The sequence below is a fragment of the Sceloporus occidentalis genome, unplaced genomic scaffold (genome assembly GCF_023333645.1).
Source record: "Sceloporus occidentalis isolate IW3139 unplaced genomic scaffold, rSceOcc1.0.p SCAF_9, whole genome shotgun sequence".
In the NCBI taxonomy this organism is placed as follows: Eukaryota; Metazoa; Chordata; class Lepidosauria; order Squamata; family Phrynosomatidae; genus Sceloporus; species Sceloporus occidentalis.
The window spans coordinates 38,896,845-38,916,052 of record NW_028316989.1 but is presented as its reverse complement, the minus strand read 5'-3'; the positions used below and the strand labels follow the sequence as shown (position 1 = coordinate 38,916,052).

The 19,208-nt window shown below is 37.6% G+C and overlaps 1 protein-coding gene across 11 annotated transcripts in view; it reads left to right on the top strand.

The window, feature by feature from the left end:
* Positions 1 to 19,208, top strand: part of MYO9A (myosin IXA) — a 132,646-nt gene that overhangs the window by 63,369 nt on the left and 50,069 nt on the right. For 10 of the 11 annotated variants that reach the window (XM_089538894.1, XM_089538901.1, XM_089538898.1 and 7 more), the window contains 8 exons: positions 497 to 618; positions 3,346 to 3,487; positions 4,491 to 4,686; positions 10,432 to 10,539; positions 15,463 to 15,538; positions 15,682 to 15,825; positions 17,023 to 17,062; positions 19,024 to 19,146. In XM_089538894.1, the coding sequence (XP_089395020.1) occupies positions 497 to 618; positions 3,346 to 3,487; positions 4,491 to 4,686; positions 10,432 to 10,539; positions 15,463 to 15,538; positions 15,682 to 15,825; positions 17,023 to 17,062; positions 19,024 to 19,146 (951 nt within the window). The remainder of the gene's footprint in view (positions 1 to 496; positions 619 to 3,345; positions 3,488 to 4,490; positions 4,687 to 10,431; positions 10,540 to 15,462; positions 15,539 to 15,681; positions 15,826 to 17,022; positions 17,063 to 19,023; positions 19,147 to 19,208) is intronic. The other variant, XM_089538896.1, reaches the window with a different exon arrangement.

Sequence of the window (19,208 nt, the reverse complement as noted above, 5' to 3'; positions counted from 1 at the left end):
TCCTCCCCAGATTATAGTGTTTCAGATTTATTGCTTCCTTTTTGTTGAAGATAAGGTTGTTCTGCAGGGAGGAAAATGTTGGTTTCTTACTAGGAATGCATTCAAGAACATTGCGTACATGGGTGGTCATCTTCCAGGTGCTGTGAATACTCTGCCTGTAGCCTAGGGCCTTAACTCTCCCTCTGAATAAAAGGATTGTCTGTCATCTCACCTTAGGTCTCATGCAATGTCTATGGGACCATAAATAGGCTAGGCATGGAGTTGCCACAAGAAGTGAGATTTCAGTTTATACTGTTGAGAAAACATTTCCTACGGAAAGGAAATACAGTCTACATATGCTCATTAGTACTTCACTGTTAAAAATTTGGACATGTCCAGAGGCACCATTATTGTATGTAGGAAAAACATGCACGTCTACAAAGGATAATAGTTTGCATTAATGTTGCAAAAATGTTGCATAATTTTTATCTCACTGTAACTTGTATCCTTGCCCCAGGAAGAGTACAGACTTGAAGGCATTAGCTGGCATAACATAGACTACATAGACAACTCTGGTTGTATAAACCTCATCAGTAAAAAACCAACAGGATTGCTCCATCTGCTGGATGAAGAAAGCAAGTGAGTATGCTGTCTTCCCTCTCTTCAGCTGTTGAGCAGATTTTGGAAAGTTACTTCTCTGGGCTACAACTCCCAGAATCTCCCAGCATGAATGGCTAGTGGCATTCTTAGGAGAGGGCTGTAGGTAATCTCTAAAAGAACTGCTCCCAAATTGAGTGCTTCCTTTAGTACAAACAACTAGCATCCTAGAAGCAGAAATGTGAGAAAGGTCTTGCATGACATTTTACAATTTTTCATACTGTTAAACAAGATGATACAAATGAGACCAAACTAATCCCAGGAAGTGAAAGTTCACTCCAGGTAGCTTGATTGTTTATATGGGACTAGCAGGACTTGCAATAAAGAATAACAGCATCACGTGCATCTGTTCGTACAACTATACCTTCTTCCAGGATATCTACATCCTTTCCCAACAACACTACAATAGTCAGGCCATTAACAATGTTTGTTGAGCTGTTTGAGGGGGGTTCCCCAATAGTTTTTTTTAAATGAAAGTTTTAATTTTTGTACATGACTTGTGCTGTTTTGGTTTTGTAAGGATCAACATTTGGAACCTGGGTTCACTGTTTACTATATCTCTATGGGACAGAAATTCTAATTAATTCTACTGGGATAAAATAGCAGGAAACCCATTACAGAAAATGTTGGTTTGTTGTTACACAGCAGTCAACCTGTGTTTAATTATTCTTCCAGATCACCCATTTTTCCATCCAAAACAACTAATTGCTATCCTGATGGCAGTTTACAGTCTGATGTAGTTTCTTTTCTTGGATCTCAGTTTAGAGATCTGTGGATTATGTGTTGTGGAACTGTGAATGAGAGGGAAATACCCTCTTTATTCAAGAGAGGATTTTCAGAAATTGCAACAAAATCTCTTGGTTGCACAGCAACACTGCCTGAGGTGGAAATGTGTTAGTATAAGTAAAGTCCTGGAATCCTGTGAATGTCTCATCATCATCATCATCATCATCCTTTACTGCAGATAGCAAACCATAAGGCAAATCAAAATAATTAAAATACAGTATAAAAACAGAATTACATTATTTAATAACTTACATATCTGAAACATTCATATCACCTAAAAGGGAAATACCAGGGGTGATCCCGTGGTGGAATACTAAAAGAGAAGGGAATTCAGGACAGATAGGAGATAATAAAGGCACAATTTCAAACTGTTCCAATGAGGAGGAAAAGTGGGTGGTTGACTAAAGAACTTTCAACTGAGCTACGTTTTAAACAGGAGATGTATAATAAATGGAAAAAAGGGGAAATCACCAAAGAGAAATTCAAACAAATAGCTAGCACATGTAGGGGTACAGTCAGAAAAGCTAAAGCACAGAGTTCAGGCTTCTTAGAGAGGTTTAGAACAATAAAAAGGGCTTTTTTTGAGTATGTCCATAGAAAAAGGAAGAAGGAGGAAATGGTCGGGCCAGTGCATGGAGCAGATGATAAAATGCTAACAGGGGACAGAGAAAAGGCAGAACTACTCAACACCTTCTTTGTCTCAGTCTTCTCACAAAAGGAAAAGAGTGTCAACCCGAGGAAAATAGAGTAGAGGACACAATTGGGGAAATGCAGTACAGAATAAGTAAAGAGGTAGTATATGAATAGCTACTTAATCTAATTGAATGTAAGTCTCCGGGTCCAGAGGGACTACACCCAAGGGTATTAAAACATCTGGCCAATGTAATCTAAGAGCCACTGGCAATAATCTTTGGGAACTCCTGGAGAACAGGAGAAGTCCCAGCAGACTGGAGGAGAGCAAACATCCCCATTGTCAAAAAAAAGGGTGGGGGAGGGAGAAGATCCCAACAATTACTGCCCAGTTAGTCTGACATCAGTATTAGGAAAGATTCTGGAGCACATCATTAAACAGAATCTGAACATTTAGAAGGAAATGCCATAATTGCAACAAGTCAACATCGCTTTCTGAAAAACAGTGCAGAGGTTGCATGCCCCAGATCGGCTGGAACCCGCTCTGAAGCCTCCTAAGGGAGCCCAAACCTACCAGCAAATGGAATGTGGGGAAATAGTTCCGGCTGGTGGCATTTAGAAGAGTGGTGGCAACCTGCTTTCAGCTCCAAGCCATCAGTGTGCTTTGCTCCTAAGTTACACATATGGTGGAATTGTGCATCATTGCCCATTGCTCATTGTTGTGCATTGATTGCATGGTTGCACGTAGTTGTGTACATCAATGTATAATGTATAATGAGATAGTGTAGTGCAACTGACACAACTCTAAACGTAAATATATGCAGACTCTCTTCAGCATAGAATCAGCCAAGTCTGTATAATGTATACTAGGAGCAATTTAAGTATGCAGACTGCTTTGTTCTGCACTGGTTGTACTGATACTTGAGGATAAAAATAGTATTCTGTTGCAACTATTGCATATATTATGCTTTTTTCCCATTAAAATTTCTAGGTAGAACAAAATTATATATTCTGATTTGTTTGACGCATACTAGCAGATCTTTGATCTGTATTGTCATGAGAAAAAAGAGTGGAGTTCTAGATAATTTTATCGCTAGAACATGTTGCTATTTATAAGAATACTATTTAGTATGCTGTTACAAATCAAATTTTTACTAATCATTGGTTCAAGACTTGGTTTTATCTATCTGTAATTAGAAGATTCACAGGAATGTGTATTCTTGAATATTTTACACATGATCAAAATTATATCACTAAGAAGAAAGCTTTTGTGTTTTTCTCCAATTTATTTAGTTTCCCACAAGCAACGAATCAAACACTACTAGACAAATTTAAGCGCCAGCATGAAGGGAACCTCTACATAGAATTTCCAGCTGTGATGGAACCTGCTTTCATTATAAAACATTATGCTGGAAAAGTTAAATATGGTGTGAAGGTCTGTATATTGTTTATGGTTATTTATTTGTCCTAAAATGTGTGTATCTGTCAGAACCTGCAATCATAATAATGCTTCAAGCTCCCTGCTTGTTCAGCAAAGTTCTGATTATCAGAATTAATGTATCAACTGTAGAACAGGGATTTTATATTGTGGATTGTGACTCTTGAGACAATGGAATACTAATGTAGGATTCTGTGTTTCTTGGAATTCATTCCCATGATGGACTGTATCCAGAATATATGTACTTTCTTATCTGAAAGCTAAAAATTCCATCATGGTTCTTATGATTACACAAGTGAACTTAAATGAGTGCATGAATGGGACCAACTTTTAAAATGTTCAGCTATTTCTTTCAGTAGGGCCCATCTGCACAACATATGAAAGGTTTGTCTACACAGCCTTGAGCCTGAGCTGACTGTACTTTCTTACATGGAGATATGATGATCATGAATGGGAGCCCATTGCTACCTTGGCAACACTTAACTCTTCTTCATTTAAATTAATAGAATATATTTTCTTTCTTAAGCAATATTAGCAGAGGAGAGAAGGTATATTTTAAACTATAATTTGCATAAATCTAAATTTGCAAATGATTGAAATCAACACTGATCATGATTTGGGGACCTTTGACATCCAAACCATTTAAATTCCAAAAAGCAAACCTTGATTTTGCCATTTTATGTAAAGAACACAATTTTACTATGCCACTGTATATAATGGGATTTGAGCATCAACTGATTTTGGTATCAACTGAGGATCCTGAAACCAAATCTCAGAGGAAACCAAGTGCCCACGCTACTTTATGAGTGGTGCAGTACAAATGCAATTCTAAATCATGCTTTTATAATTACAATATACTTGTTAGATCAGCTAAATAGTATTAAATGTAGAATTCATGCTCTTCATAATCCCTGATGCCACAGAGTAAATAAAGCCTAAATCAGAAGGAACACTGTCATGAGAATAATAAAGCCACTACATCTTCCTTTCTTGTCCTTAGGATTTCCGAGAAAAAAATACAGACCATATGCGACCAGATATTGTGGCACTCCTAAGAAGCAGCAAAAGTGCCTTTATCTGTGGAATGATTGGGATTGATCCTATTGCTGTGTTCCGCTGGGCAGTCCTCAGAGCTTTCTTCAGAGCTGCGGTTGCATTTAGGGAGGCTGGAAGAAGATACATTGAAAAGAAACCTGGTAGGTGTCTAGTATTGTAACTCTTCCTTCATATAGAATTATTTTTTCTCAGAAATCTCTGAACACTATGCTTTTGATAACTAATCTATGGTCAGATTTTTCACTGTGAGAACACTGAAACATTTTGTATGTCTATGTCTTTAAAATACATATGTTGCAAAAAAGTCTGCCGTATTAAAGAAGAATGCATTTGTGCCTACAAACACATTATAAAAGGAAAGATCATTATAGTTTAGATGAGTTTATGGTAACCTTCTCTTTTTCAGGGTTCTTCTGGGAGTATATGATTTTCAAAATGTATTAAACATTCATGTTTGGAATACTTTTTTGGAAAATAGAGTTTTTATTGTTTTCTTTTGTTAAAGTATTTATGCAGAGAACATTTTAAATCAAACTGATATGTAAGTGTAAGGAGATAGTAGGTCCTGTGAGGGTTGATGGTGTCAAAGTGCATGCTGGGTTCATAACTCTTGTCGAAGCAAACACAAGCAGAGTTTATGTATGCGAACAAGACACCTAGAAGAAGGTCTGTGAAGAATCTTAGTTGCACAGCAAACTTTGTCTCACGCACCGGAATGAATCTCAGTACAGCGAAGTTTCTCTCAAATTAGGGTTCTTTAATCTTTGTTACATAACTATTTACAAAGATTACATAGAGTATAAGACATCTGTCTTGAATACTCACAAATAAATTACTTTGTCAACCAACTGACCATAACAACAAAACCAGAGGCAGTTACTCTAACACCAACCATCATAACTGACACTCTCTCTCAAAAGGTGACAGTTGCATCAGCATTCCCATGATGCACAGTTTCAAAATGCAGACTCATGTACCTGCCACTAGAACTATAATAAGTTCAGTTGCAGCTCCACCTAATGGTCACATCCATGTCATTTTATCAGCCTTGTTTAAAACATGGTCCTGACAGACGGGACGAGTAGGATAGCCGGGGGACTAGAGGACCCAGAGGAGGAGTGGGGTTTGGGAGTGAAGGATGAGAGACAAGTGGGCGCCTGGGTGGAGGTTGTGGAGGAAGGAGCCACACCCAGGGAAGGGGTGGAGGAGAGTCCAGCCCTTAAAAGGAGAGAGGGGCAGGCGGCTGGGGAAAGTGGATGAACATGCGGAAGATGAGGGCATGGAGAAGCTCCTGGGGTAGGAAGAGAGCAGGTAACCTATCCTATCATTTCGCAAAATGCCCAGGGAAGGCCCAGGATAGGGCCCTACCTGGCTGTGAAGCTCCCGGACCCCCGGTGGGAAGGCAAATTAGGTGAATATCCTGGAGCCCTGAGACCCGGGCACGCATTCCAGGCGCTGGAGACTTTGGAGGGAATTTGGTGGGACCCCTCAGGAGATAAGTGGGAACACGGACCTAAGCTGGGGGGACCAGAGAAGGCAGAAACCGAGCGTCTGGAGAAGGTTATCGACAGACGACAAGTGCAGACGATGCCTGAACCTCTGTGGAACTCAAGGGGACCAGAGGCTTCCCCGGTCTGAAGAAAGACAATGCCCGACCCTTTTGGTTGGGCTCTTTTTGTTTAAAGTTGTGTTCCTTTAGTACTGACATGGTTGAGATTAAAGACAGTTAGTTAGCATCTGCAAGTTGGCGGTATGTGTGTTTGTTTGCCTCCGCTGCCATGGATGTCCATGGGACCCCACCCATGTCCAGACCATTGGCTCCGCCCACAGTAGGTAATAGCTCAGTGAAGGGTAGCTGGCTGAAACATCTTGCTTTATTGTGGAACAGGACATGGTAAATTAAAGGAAGGGCTTAACAATGAAATACTGGTTTTGCTTGGTTTTTGTAAAACTTCTGTATGTAAGCTCCATACCTAACACAAAAAGTTACAGTACTCTTTTGTTGTTCTTTGGAATCAAGAGCAATAATGGTTCACATACATATCTTTGCAGTGAATCTAGAACTACTCCTTCCAACCCAACAGCGTTTTAATTTCTTCTGATTTCAAAATGTTAATTAGAATCTTCTTTTACTCTTCTTTTGTTACTTTTTCTTGGGTCTGAAGAATTTTGGCATACAGACCAGCACAGGGACAATGGATTCTGGCCAATAGTCTCTATATGACTAGCAGCGCATATATTTATGCTTGTACATAAAGTATTAATAATTGTGTGGGAAAGGAGAAAAGGGAAACCTTCTCCCTTTTTAGCCTTCTCCATTTTTAAGGATATTTTCTATCAAGTGCTTATGGGATTTTGTGAATCTGATTCTTGCCCTTCCTGTGCTGAGGTTTTTTTATTTTATTTTTGAGCTTTTTTCCTTTCAAACTTGGAGTAGTAAACAATGTGTGCGATAATTTCTTGTCTGAGAGGTTCACATGGAACATACGCAATTGCAGTTCATAGTACAAGGTAGATTGTTAACATTATACAAAAGATACCATTTAAAAATTACAGCATTTAATTACAGTTCATTAAAGATATTAATTTTGCAAGTATGTTTACCAATATACACAATAAAAGACTAGTGACTGTTAGTTAAGTGATAGAATGCACTGATTTTACACTTGCACTGTTTTTACACAACAGTCTAGTCAATTTTACTATTTCCTCCCCATAGGCCTAGCCCTTATTATTATTATTATGTACATGGTGCTTTACAAATACAATAAAAATTAATAACTATTTCAATAATATAAAATACTAAAATATAATACTAAAATACAATACCAAAAAAGCCACAGAGATGAACACAAAATGCAGAATAAAACATAGTCAGTACAGATAATCAATTGTAGTAAAAAAATAAAAATAAAACAATGTATTTCCCTTCCAAGCATGTATTGATTACTAGAGAACTATGACTGCAGAAATGAAGGTGGTGCTTCATCATCTCTTCAGTTCCTTTCTGTTTGCCTTAGGGTTTACTTTGTCAAGAACTTTCTCTGACCTATATAAAATTTGCTTTAATAGTGAACAGAGCATGTGCAATAATTGAGTCTCCCCCCCCCCTCGGTTTTAGTGTAAAACTGATAGAATCTCATAGAATTCCTGATATATCTCTGATATGAGCATTTCACACGCATACGCTAATACATGTTCATGACCATGCACAACTGTTAGTTTAAATTTCTTCTTCTTATTTTTGTTATTATTATTATTATTTTGCAGTGGTTGTAACTTTATCTATAGGTATGTGGAACATTTCATGGCCAATCAGAAAGTACAGTGACAGCGGATCTGAGTGACTTTAGAGTTTTCCTCTAGAAAACTTTCATATTACATTCATGGTATAAGTAGGAGGTATCTCATGCCTGTGTCTAGCATGGCTTGTTAAGTGACTTTGTTTTTTGTTGTTTCTGTGAGAGTAATGTTGAGCAATTTTTGAAAATATGTCTTTGGCCTCGTTTAAATCCCTTTGATGTAAAAGTAATAGTTGCAGTTTGTGTGTGTGTGTGTGTGTGTATTTGTGTTCTTGTATGATAGCATATATGTCTGAGGGCTTTGTAAAGGCAGACAGTTTCAGCTGCCAACATTTTGTTGTGCCTGTTATAGACTTAGTAAATGATACTGTAGTCTAGGTATGGATAAAGTGCCTCACTGGGGCCCTATGTGGCACCCAAGGCTATTTTTTCAGGCTTTAGACTTTCCAGAATCCCCAGGCAACAATTTTTCTGGTCAAAAAGGGGTGATTGGGCTGTCTTGGAAGCCTCTGCACATGACAATTCACCTTTTATATTGTTGCAGGACTCTTGCACTGCTTAATGTCAAAAGAAAGACAATCCTGTTGTTCAAAACCAAAAGTGGAATTCCAGATGCATAGGTTTTTGTTTTCTTTTTTCTTTTTCTTTTTAGGACTTTTGTGTGTGTGTGTGTGCGTGCGCATGCGCGCACAGTCTCAGTGGTCTTCTGAGGCATAAAATTGCTCCATTGCATTTGCCCATTCCTGTCATTTATTTGATTTTATGTTGACAAGTTTTATTCTGGTAGCTGAAAATACTATTTTTTCCACATTTCTCCCTTTCCAATATCCAGTATGAAAAGCTCATCAGTCCATACTAAAACATGACTTTCTCACACCAGTGAGACAAATTCAAGGGTCAAATCATAAGACTACAAACAGCGACTTCTTAATTTTATGACCTTGAGGTTATAAAGAATGTCTTAGATCTAGAGATGGATTTGCACTGTCTGGGAAAAGTTAGTCCAATATTATATTTTGGTACATTTCTTCATGTACCCTTTTTTAAAAAAAGTTATTTTCAAGATCTCGCTACACATTTGAACAGCTTATTGAATTTGCATGGGTATAGGAAATGCCATTCTGAGGCTATGTTTGTGTCCCTTTAAGCTGTTTCATGTTATTTGTAGTGTAATCCCTGTTCCTTATTACATAATCATTTGAGGTTGCTTGATACAGTGAAGTAAACCAAAGAGAGAAACTGTAGTCATAACCATTTTGAAAACTGACAATTAAAATGACATTATTTGAAACTGAATGAGCACAAAGGATAAATATGCAGTAACCAGTTCAAAAGGGGCTTTTTTGTGGTGTCTGTCCTGCTCTGTGCTACAATATTCTGAAATCTGTTCAGTCAGATTCACCCCATCATTTGCCCTCTTTCTAGTACAAAGAAAACGGTTTCTCAAATTTGTAATCCAGTGGCTCCAGGCGTCCAGTACCAATACTATCAGAGCTCACAGTATCAAAGAAATATCATGGGCTCCTTATGCCCTAAACAGGAATTGGTCCTGCAAAAGTAAAATATCAAATTGAAAGTGTCTTGAATGTTGTATTTGCTTGGCTGCAGAATTACTTCCACTTAGTTTATCTCTTCTAAGTTACACTATGCCATGAGCAATCTGCTCTGTACCTCAAATTAATAAAACACATGTGCTCAACAGTAAAGAAAATTTAACACAGTTGGAACCCAAAATGAAGTCTACCTGCTAAAAAAAGACTGATTTCCATTGTGAATTCAGTTGAGAGATTTGGGATTTCTGAAATATGAGAAAAGTGGTAACTTTAATTATTGGATGTATGATTGGTGATTATCAAATCTAAAGGCTGAAGCCCTGCTTATGTAGGAGCCATAAAAACTGATGCAATATAACAAAAGTAGTTGCAATTATTATACATATTGTTTGGTGTCTTCATGTTTTGTAACTTACCTGTTAGTATATTGTATTCCATATTGCTTCAGTATTAACAATTGGAATCACTTTTTAAAGTGCATTGCCTAATGCTGCACATATTTGAATTGTATTCAGATTATTGTAAATCTGAAGAAATCCTCACATTTTTTATAAATCATATATGTGTAAGTGAGCTAATTATTCCCATTACAGTTTAATCTTTAATCACTGAAAAGTAGGATGTGTCATATTTTATGAAAATGGCATGATGTAAATATTAATCCATGTCAAAACCATACAATATAATCTGCAGTGCAGTTTACCTCTTGATCCTAGGTAAAATCAGTGGGCCAGATAATAACTATTTGGTCTGCAGCCTTTTCTCCACATTTGAAGAGCACCTCTTTGTGACCCAGAAACATGCCTTACAATAGTTCAAGGCAAAGTGAACACATCTTATCTTGTGCAGTTAATTGGAATTGCTACAAATACTGTAAGAAGCTGTTGTCCACAGGCAGAAGCAAACATGACTTTTAGATAATTCTGTGTCAATACAGCAGTTGTCCGCACTGTGTTTGACTCTTCCTTGGTTTCTGCTTATGTAATCTTTCTCTTCTCTCCATGTTTTTGTTTTTGTTTTGCTTCCCAAGGGCATGATGATGCGGTTTTGAAAAGTGTGGATAGTTTTAGCTTTCTCCACCACCCAGTTCATCAGAGGAGCTTAGAGATTCTGCAGAGATGCAAGGAGGAGAAGTACAGTAAGGCGCCATATCCCACCATCTCTCTGACATGACACTCACACACAGCAGGAAATGGAAACCAGGAGCATACTGATTATCAAGCATGGGCAGCTGTGCTTGGAACCATATAATGCAGAACCAAGTGTCCCCTTCAGTGACAGGATGTAAGATAGATTTAGGTGTCCTTCAAGTGGGAATTTCTAGGTGGCATGGAGCTTAGAGGTTTGAAATAGGTGCTCTGATCTTTACTTAATTGAGAAAAATATTTCCAGTGTACAAGCATAACTAAGGCATGGATCCATTTACAGAAAATAATGGTGGATTGATCTCCTAGTTGTCCTAGAGTTTAATAGCAGTGATTTTTAGATACAAGCAGAAACATTTTAAGATGCATTAATATTCCAGAGACACAGGAATTTTTCAGTGGGATTTGACCAAAACTTTGGTCATCTTATTGTTCTATCATAATATCTGCATATGGATTTAAAAAATAAATTCTCTTCAAAACTCCCACAGTTTCCCAAGACTCTAGTGCAACTAAGATTCTATAATAAAGATTCTCTTCTCTAGTGCAACCTGAAGAAATGTTACACCAGTAGAAGATTTCTTTTACAGAACAGAATAGCAAAGATGCACTTGGTCTCCATTTCCTTCTCTTCACTTCTGTTTGTTACATAATGAACTAGCCCTGCATGAAAACCAGGCCCGTTTGCCTTTGTTACTAATGATGGCTGGATTCTTCTTGTGGGAGTCAAAGGGATCCAGCAGCATGAAACATAACACCCTCTGCCATAAAGAGTAGCACATGGTGTTTCCTTCTTATAACTACATTGAAAGCCTACTGAAGGTTGCCATAACCCCAGCTTGCTCATTAAGTAGCTTTGCATAAGCAGTAATGGTTTCATCTCAGTGATCATGTGCATCACCATCACAGACCTTTCAAACAGGAGATATAAAAGTTTTATTGGAATTTTGCCTGGTAACTGCTAGAGAAAACGTTTCATCTTTTCAGTAAGCATTAATGGGTCATATTCCAGGGAAGGTTTAAGCCTTTTACCTCCATTTAGCATTTGATATGCCATAAATGTTTACAGAGACACTACATTGCTGCTAACCTTATTAAAGGAGGTCTTTTTATTTGTGTTGAGTATTTGCTGGTGTGCCAGCCCCTCTTTCAAAAAGTTTGTTGCTTCTTCTGAAGGGAAATGGATGTTATTTATTAACTTTGATTTTGAAAACTGAACAGGTGGTACAGGCTAAAGGAGAAATTGAATGAGTCTTATGTTAAATTAATTTCCCCAAACAATTTAACCTGAGACCATCATAACAGTCTGCTCCAAAATTCATTCTTGAGGGAACTTCATTAACAACTGTCTACCTGGATCAGGTCAAAAGGCCATCTTGTCCAACATCTTGGCTGAGATACAGTGGACTTGTGTAACTACACCAATATAGGTAATAGTAGGAGTAAAAAAAAAAAAAATCAAACACAACAGTACTGGGGGGGAAATAAAGCTATCTCCTGTCTGCAGTGCCTGGCTACTGGGTGGTTTCTCAAAACCAGGGTGTTCTGGGAAGGCTGCCTTGGAAAATTTACTGTACCAGAAGCAGTTTTCCAAGGCAGCCTTTCCACCTGGCTTCAGTGACCCACCCAGAAGCCAAATAATGAATAAACAGGCTGCTTAGGAAGTGGCAACTTTCTCTTCCAACAGCTTTCTCTCCTCTCCCTCCCAGCCATCTTTGTGCAGCTCTGCAAATTCGCTATGTTGATGTAATAAACCATTATGCCAGCATGCCATATCAACAGAATTCTAGCCTGTGTGATCGGTTTCCTGCCAACTGACTTGGGGAAGGTTGAAACCACTAACAGCCTTCCCTGGTTTTTCCCCATCAGTCTGATATACAGGGAGATACTGCCTCAGAAGTTTTTATTTAGCCACTACAGAGAAATTTGTTGATTAGGCATGTTTTCTCTATTAATTTATCTGATCTTGAACAAACACAAACATTAAAGCTAGAAGAGACTGCCACATTCTGTGGTAATCTTAAGCTATTTAAGGTTTAGGTGAAATAATTTTTTTTCTTTTGGTAATCAGTTTCTGAATATTTTCAAGTTATGGATGGCTGACTCCATGGATATGGAGGGCTGACAGTACTATGCTTCCCTGCTCAGATTTTTTTCTAAACCATCCCAAACACTTCAGCATTTCCTCATCAGAGTAAGCGCCTCACCCCTGAATTACTTTAGTTACGTTTTCTCTACTTTTTCCCAATCTATTGTATGCTTTTTCAAAATGGAGCAACCAGAACTACATGCAGCATTTTCAAATGTAGTTGCAGCAGAGATTTTATGTAGTGATAATCCAATAATTGATATAGTCATAGAATCATAGAGGTTTACTATTTTGTACTTATACTGGATCTTATCTGTCATTTTGTGACACATTCTTCCAATTTAGAGCTATTCACAAGGATAACAGATAACTATCAAGCCGGAATTTTACCATATTGTGCATGTAATCTAGATTCATCTATATTCTCTCAAAAGCAGAAAATTACAAATGAATAGTTACATACATAGTGTACAAAGTTACCAATTGCCAAAATATGTTGCATATTTATTCACAGCATGCTAGATATTTTATAACTATAATTAGTTTGATGTCATTTAAAAAAAAACTATATTTGTCCATAAGAAGACTATCTCCTTAGCCTGTGGTTCCCAAATTTTCTTAATAGCTTTTAGTGAGATCTTTGAAAAAGAAAAAATCTTGTACCAAAGTGCTATGTTTATGATATTACATGAGGGAGAATCTAGTTTGCAGATAGTGATTTTATAATCTGCAAATTAGTACTTTCATAGAGGTGACTGAATCAGTTCTAGTCAAACATAGCAGGATCGTGCACTTCCCAACCTACAGTACAATGAAACTGGAGTTCTGGCTTGTTGAATCACCTAATTTACTAATGTGTGCAATGTTGGTTACCAAGTCAAATTAATGATACTTACAGTTATTGTAAGTAGTAAAATTGAATTAAATTTATTATTTCTTGCATCTCAGGTTTTTTTTTAATCGAAATGTTTGTAGTCAGAGAAGTGGTAAAAATAGGCTTTTAACACCTAGGAACTAATTAATATTTCCCCAGTTTTAATTACTTTCCTTACATAGAGGCAGATCAATCCAGATAATTTATCATGAAAATCTTATTTCTGCACTACCTAAAATTTTTAAACTTTTCATACAGGTGATTTGCTGTAAAGATTCCATTACCATTGATCCTGTATTACATATTCACTTTAGCCAATCTCCCCTCACCCCCACCATTTTTCCTACTCTCTAAAGCATGAAAGCTGAGTGGAATACACAAGGCATATGTTTTCTGTTATCTTACATTAATCACTTCTTCAGTTATATCACCCTGAATATGAACTTTTTTTATGGTCGCTGAGAATAATAGTACTAATAGAAATGTATATAATGCTTTGAAGTGTTCAAAGTGCTTCACATATGTTATCATGTACTATTTATTTATTTATTGATTTGATTTATATCCTGCCTTTCTCCCAAATGGGACTGAAAGTAGCTTACAATTCTTTGGACAACTTTGTAAATCAATCTGTGATTAAGGGGATGTAGCAGAGAGACTGGATTGACCAAGACTGCCTAGCAAATTCATAGTAGAAGCATAATCTGAGCCAGCCCCTTCATGATTTATAGTTCACTCTCTTAACCTCAATGATACCCCATCTTGAAATTCTTTCTTAAACATCCCATCTCTTTCCCATCTTTACAGAATTTCAGTTCACAGGATTTAATGAGAAGAGAGAATTTCTCTTAAAACAATGTTATGACTGGTAGCATAGATTCAGCCCCGTAATCTTATATTTTCAATTAGAAGGCACCTCTTCAGTTGTTAGACTGTAACAAGAAAAACAATATTTATGTTACATACTGGACTTCTGCATCAGAGGCAGAAACGTATTGCATCATGAAACAGATATGAAAGAACAGGTTTCCATAGAACTGGCCTTCAGCAAACTTAATTTGATGACAATTTGCCGTGTTTATATTCTCTACAGTTGTGAGTAACAGTAAAGGTAAAGCTTTGACATGAATGTCTAGTTGTAACTGACTGTAGCGCGTGGTGCTAATCTCCGTTACTAAGCCAAAGAGCCAGCATTGTCCAAGGACTGCTCTGGTGGTCATGTGGCCAGCATGGTTGCACGGAACACATTTAGCTTTCCACCAAAGTGGTACCTATTTATCCACTTGCATTTGCACGCTTTTGAACTACTACGTTGGCAGAAGGTGGGACTAATGACAGAAGCTCACCCCATCATGCAGCACTTGGGCTTTGAATTGCCAACCTTCAGATTTTCCAATCATCAGAATTGGCGTCTTAACCACTAAACCACCGCATCCCTTTCACAATTGTGAATTCACAGCCGTGAAGAGATTAGCAAATACTGTAAAAGGAGTTTAGAAGGAAAGAAGCATCTGACCCAAGCAATAACAGCTGAGGCTTAGTCTTTCAATAATTCCATTTTTTCCTTGTAAAGTCTTTGCAGTGACTCAGTTATGGAGGCCAGTGTTTGTAATGTTAGGAAAGCTTAACTGACAGTCTCCGTTTTGGTTTTTTCCCCTCTTTGAGACTAGAAATCTGCATATTTTTTTAACTAATTATGGTTGCTATGTAGGATCACAAGTAGATTCTGTAGTAAACCAGCTGACTAGTACATGGTTTCCTTTATTTTAAGAGCATATGTTAAATGTAAGATATCAACCATGATTTCTCTTTTACAATCCTCCCAACCCTTCCTCTCCCAGCATGTTATCATTTTCAGCACATTATTGCAGTTTGGTGGTCTTTTCATTTGGCCCAGTGAGTTTCCTTTTCACAAAATAGAATGTTAATGTTATTGTTGATATGCTGCTACAGGTATTGCCCGAAAACACCCAAGAACACCCCTTTCAGACCTTCAGGGAGTTAACACTATCAATGAGAAAGCTCAGCGGTAAGTTAAGTTACATGATAAATGAAATTGTTGAAGAAAGACTACTACATGTGAAATTGTTACTATTTGTATTAAATATCTGCCGTTGATCATTATTATTTATGAAAGCTAAATAACTTGTATGCTTGTTTTATATATTGCAGTGACACATATGGAGTTTACTGGAATAACAGGATAGGTGTCCAACAGAGCCGACTGTCCAGCCATAGCAGTTTACTTGATAAAGATGGAATATTTGTGAATTCAACTAATAGCAAGCTTCTGGAGAGAGCCCATGGCATTCTGATGTTAGTGCATATTTTGCTTTTATTAAAAAAATAGATTGATCTATAGACATAACAAATATGGGACTAACTAGGATAAAAGAAGTCCTGAAGAGATTTCTGTTTCCTGAGGGACACAATTTGAAAATTCTTAGAGTCCTCCCATTGGGCAGAATGAGGCATGTCTCTCAGTCAGATGATTAACATGTCATGAAAGGGTAGCAAGTCATTAGCCAGTAAATTTGTAACTGCTGCATTTTTCTGTCAAGGTTGTATAGAAGTATTTATGGGATTTTCTGCATCATCTCCATGTCATCTACCATTTACTCTCCTGCCTCAATCAGCAAAATATATAGTACTCTGGAATACTATATGCAGGACATGGACACATTCTAGAAGCTGATATAGACATTTAAAAGCTCCCCATTCTCACAAACTGACTTAAGTGACTCTGATAAGTCATATCAAAGCATTTCTCGTGGACATGACCTCCTAGGATTAAAATTAAAAGGGACCTTTTGTGTTTACAGAATTTTCTTTTTGGACTTTTCTGGAAGTATTGTAATAAATTAGATTCTCACATATATTATCCACATGTGTCTTTAAAATGCAAGTGAATAATTGAGTGTCAGTTTAGCTGAATTACTCATCAAAGAATATAGGCCTGTTACAGACTGCCAAGATAAATCTGCTTCAAGTCTCTTTGGAGGTATGCTGTTTAAATGATGCATGCATCCTAAGAATCCGGAAGCTTTACCAAAGCTGCACTCCAATGCTTAGGAATGGAGTATGGCTTTGGCGCAACCTCCGAACTCTTAGGACCCATGCATCATTTAAATAGCATACCTCCAAAGAGACTCGAAGCAGCTTTATTTTGGCAGTCTGTAACAGGCCATAGTATTGTATTATTCAGAGCATTAAAATATCTCCATGTGATGTTGTAAGGGTTTGGGAAAAGATACATTAAACTTAGTATTTTTGACAGTTTAGTTTCTCTTCAAAAATAACTTTCACAAACAAGTTTGAAAATTAAAATGTGTCTAAGAAATAGGAGAAGGGAGTGTAGTAGAGCTCAGATGTCATTCCAGACATCCCATAACCACGTAGTAACCAAAACGTATTTTGTGTTACATCTGAACCAAAACTGAGTCATGAAAAGTGTCAATACTAGCAGCATGTATGTCCCTACTAAACTAATGTAATTCTTACCATTTTTCTTAGGAGAAACAAAAACTTTAAAGCCAAACCTAATCTTCCAAAGGTGAGAACATTCTAATAAACTACCGGGCAATACTAGTGTAAATGATATAAAGCTGTTTAACACATGTTTTTAGACCAATATTTCCTACTCATAAAAACAAAAAGTACACAGAAAGTTTATACTGCTATTTATGCACACATTTGTACATTTGATATATTCTGAAATGTAATATACACATTATTTCCATTTTCTTATATTTATACTAGATATTCTTCTTCATAGTCTCTGTGGGTTACACAGATGGGGACATTTGTGCACCTGTGCAGATCAGATTTGGAACCTATCAGACCATTCAGCAGAGTTTTTAGCACTAGGCCCACCCTCTCTCATCACACATTCAATGCAGTTTGCATTCCCTTTGACAGTTCTTCAAATGCCACAGGATTAGCAGCTATGTTAGGAACACCTACACTTCCTTGTGCCCTCAGCTTCTACTTTCAATTGCATTCAACAGACATTCACAAACATATATGTATCTTCATGTCTCTTCAACACTGCAGTCTTTCTTCCCTCCTTCTTGTCCTCTCTGATTTTATTCTGAGTTCAACACATCCCGCCCCAAGCCTCATTTCTGTTCCGCTGTCTTAACATCAGGACTTGGAGAGGAGATTGTCTACTTTAAAAAAGGGCTCAGTCAAACCCACCACAAACCCTTGTTATAACAAAGCATTCTATTCCAGGTACTTTACCATCCCAAAGGTAAACAGAGGCATCCCATTGTGGACCTCCCCACATGTCCCACAAATGCTCAGTGCCCTTGATACTGTTCCAGAGGAAAGAGATGAGGCTGGAACTTGGGGCATGTTTTTCTTTACTGTTGGGAAGGGAAGCTACTTAATACTTTCCCACCATTCCCATTCATTGACCACTCAGTGATCCAAATGTGAAAAGAGGCAACCAAAGCCATCCTAATCACCCCATGGGGGCCCCACTAGGCATCATTCAGCCCCTACTACTCCTCACACTACAAACACTTTCCATAGGTCTCAGATCTCCTGTCCCAGGTAGGGGGCAGAATATATCATCTAGATGGGAAAACTGTTCTTCACAGCTTGGGCAGTATGGCCATAGAGAACCTTCCGTTCCTGTGCATTGAATAATGATGGTGGGTGACGATCCATCCACCCAGTGCATCCATCTGGTAACCTCAGGCTATACTTTTGCAATGCACCTCTACTTCAGTTAGCTTTTGAAAAAAAGCAGCCAGCTTGATTACTATGACATCCAGGAGTGATCATATTACACCAATATTAAAATCACTCCACTAGCTGCCAATTAATTTCTGGGTAAGGTACAAAGTGTTGGTTATTACACTTAAAACCCTGCATAGTTTGGATCCAGATTACCTCCTCCTATATAATCTGCCCCATACACTCAGGTTCTCTGTTGGACATTTACTTGAGTCAGCCAGGACTAGGTTGGCAACTGTCAATCAGAGGACTTTTTCTTCAGCTGCCTCTAAACTATGGAATGACCCAATGGAAGAGATTTGACAGGTTTATCCAGATGCTTTTAAAATTATGAGTTTCAAATGATGAAATTTAAATGAGGATTGTTTTAGAATGTGTATACTGTAGTTATTTGTCCTTTTAAACTGTTGCATGTTTTAATTAATGTGTTTTAATTGATGTTGTCCATTGTTTATTTGTTGCTGTTCCCCACCTCAATGCATGTGGAGAGGTAGGATGATGATGTCTTTGTTTTGATTACTGTAATTTTTATGAGCTTCCCAGAGCATCAGTTTGATATACAAGGAAGACAACATTCTTACAAATGAATACTGTGCTATTCTTTATGTTAACTACCAATATTGGAGACAGAGACAAGTTGTTCAGAATTTGTAGCCAGAGACTTAGCTTTGTCACAGCCCTTAAATTTTGCATGGATTAATATTTGTATATGTTCAAGTTTATTCACGATTCTCACAACCCAAGTTAGTTCTTGCTTTTCTATTTTCTCAGCACTTGCTGGATGTAAAATCACTCAAGCACCTTGCAAACTTGACTCTACATGACCGTATCACAAAATCTCTCCTCCATCTTCACAAGAAAAAGAAGCCGCCAAGCATTAGTGCACAATTCCAGGTCAGTTACAACTATTCATTTCAGAACATTTAAGTTCATAAAAAGATAATATAGAGATTTAC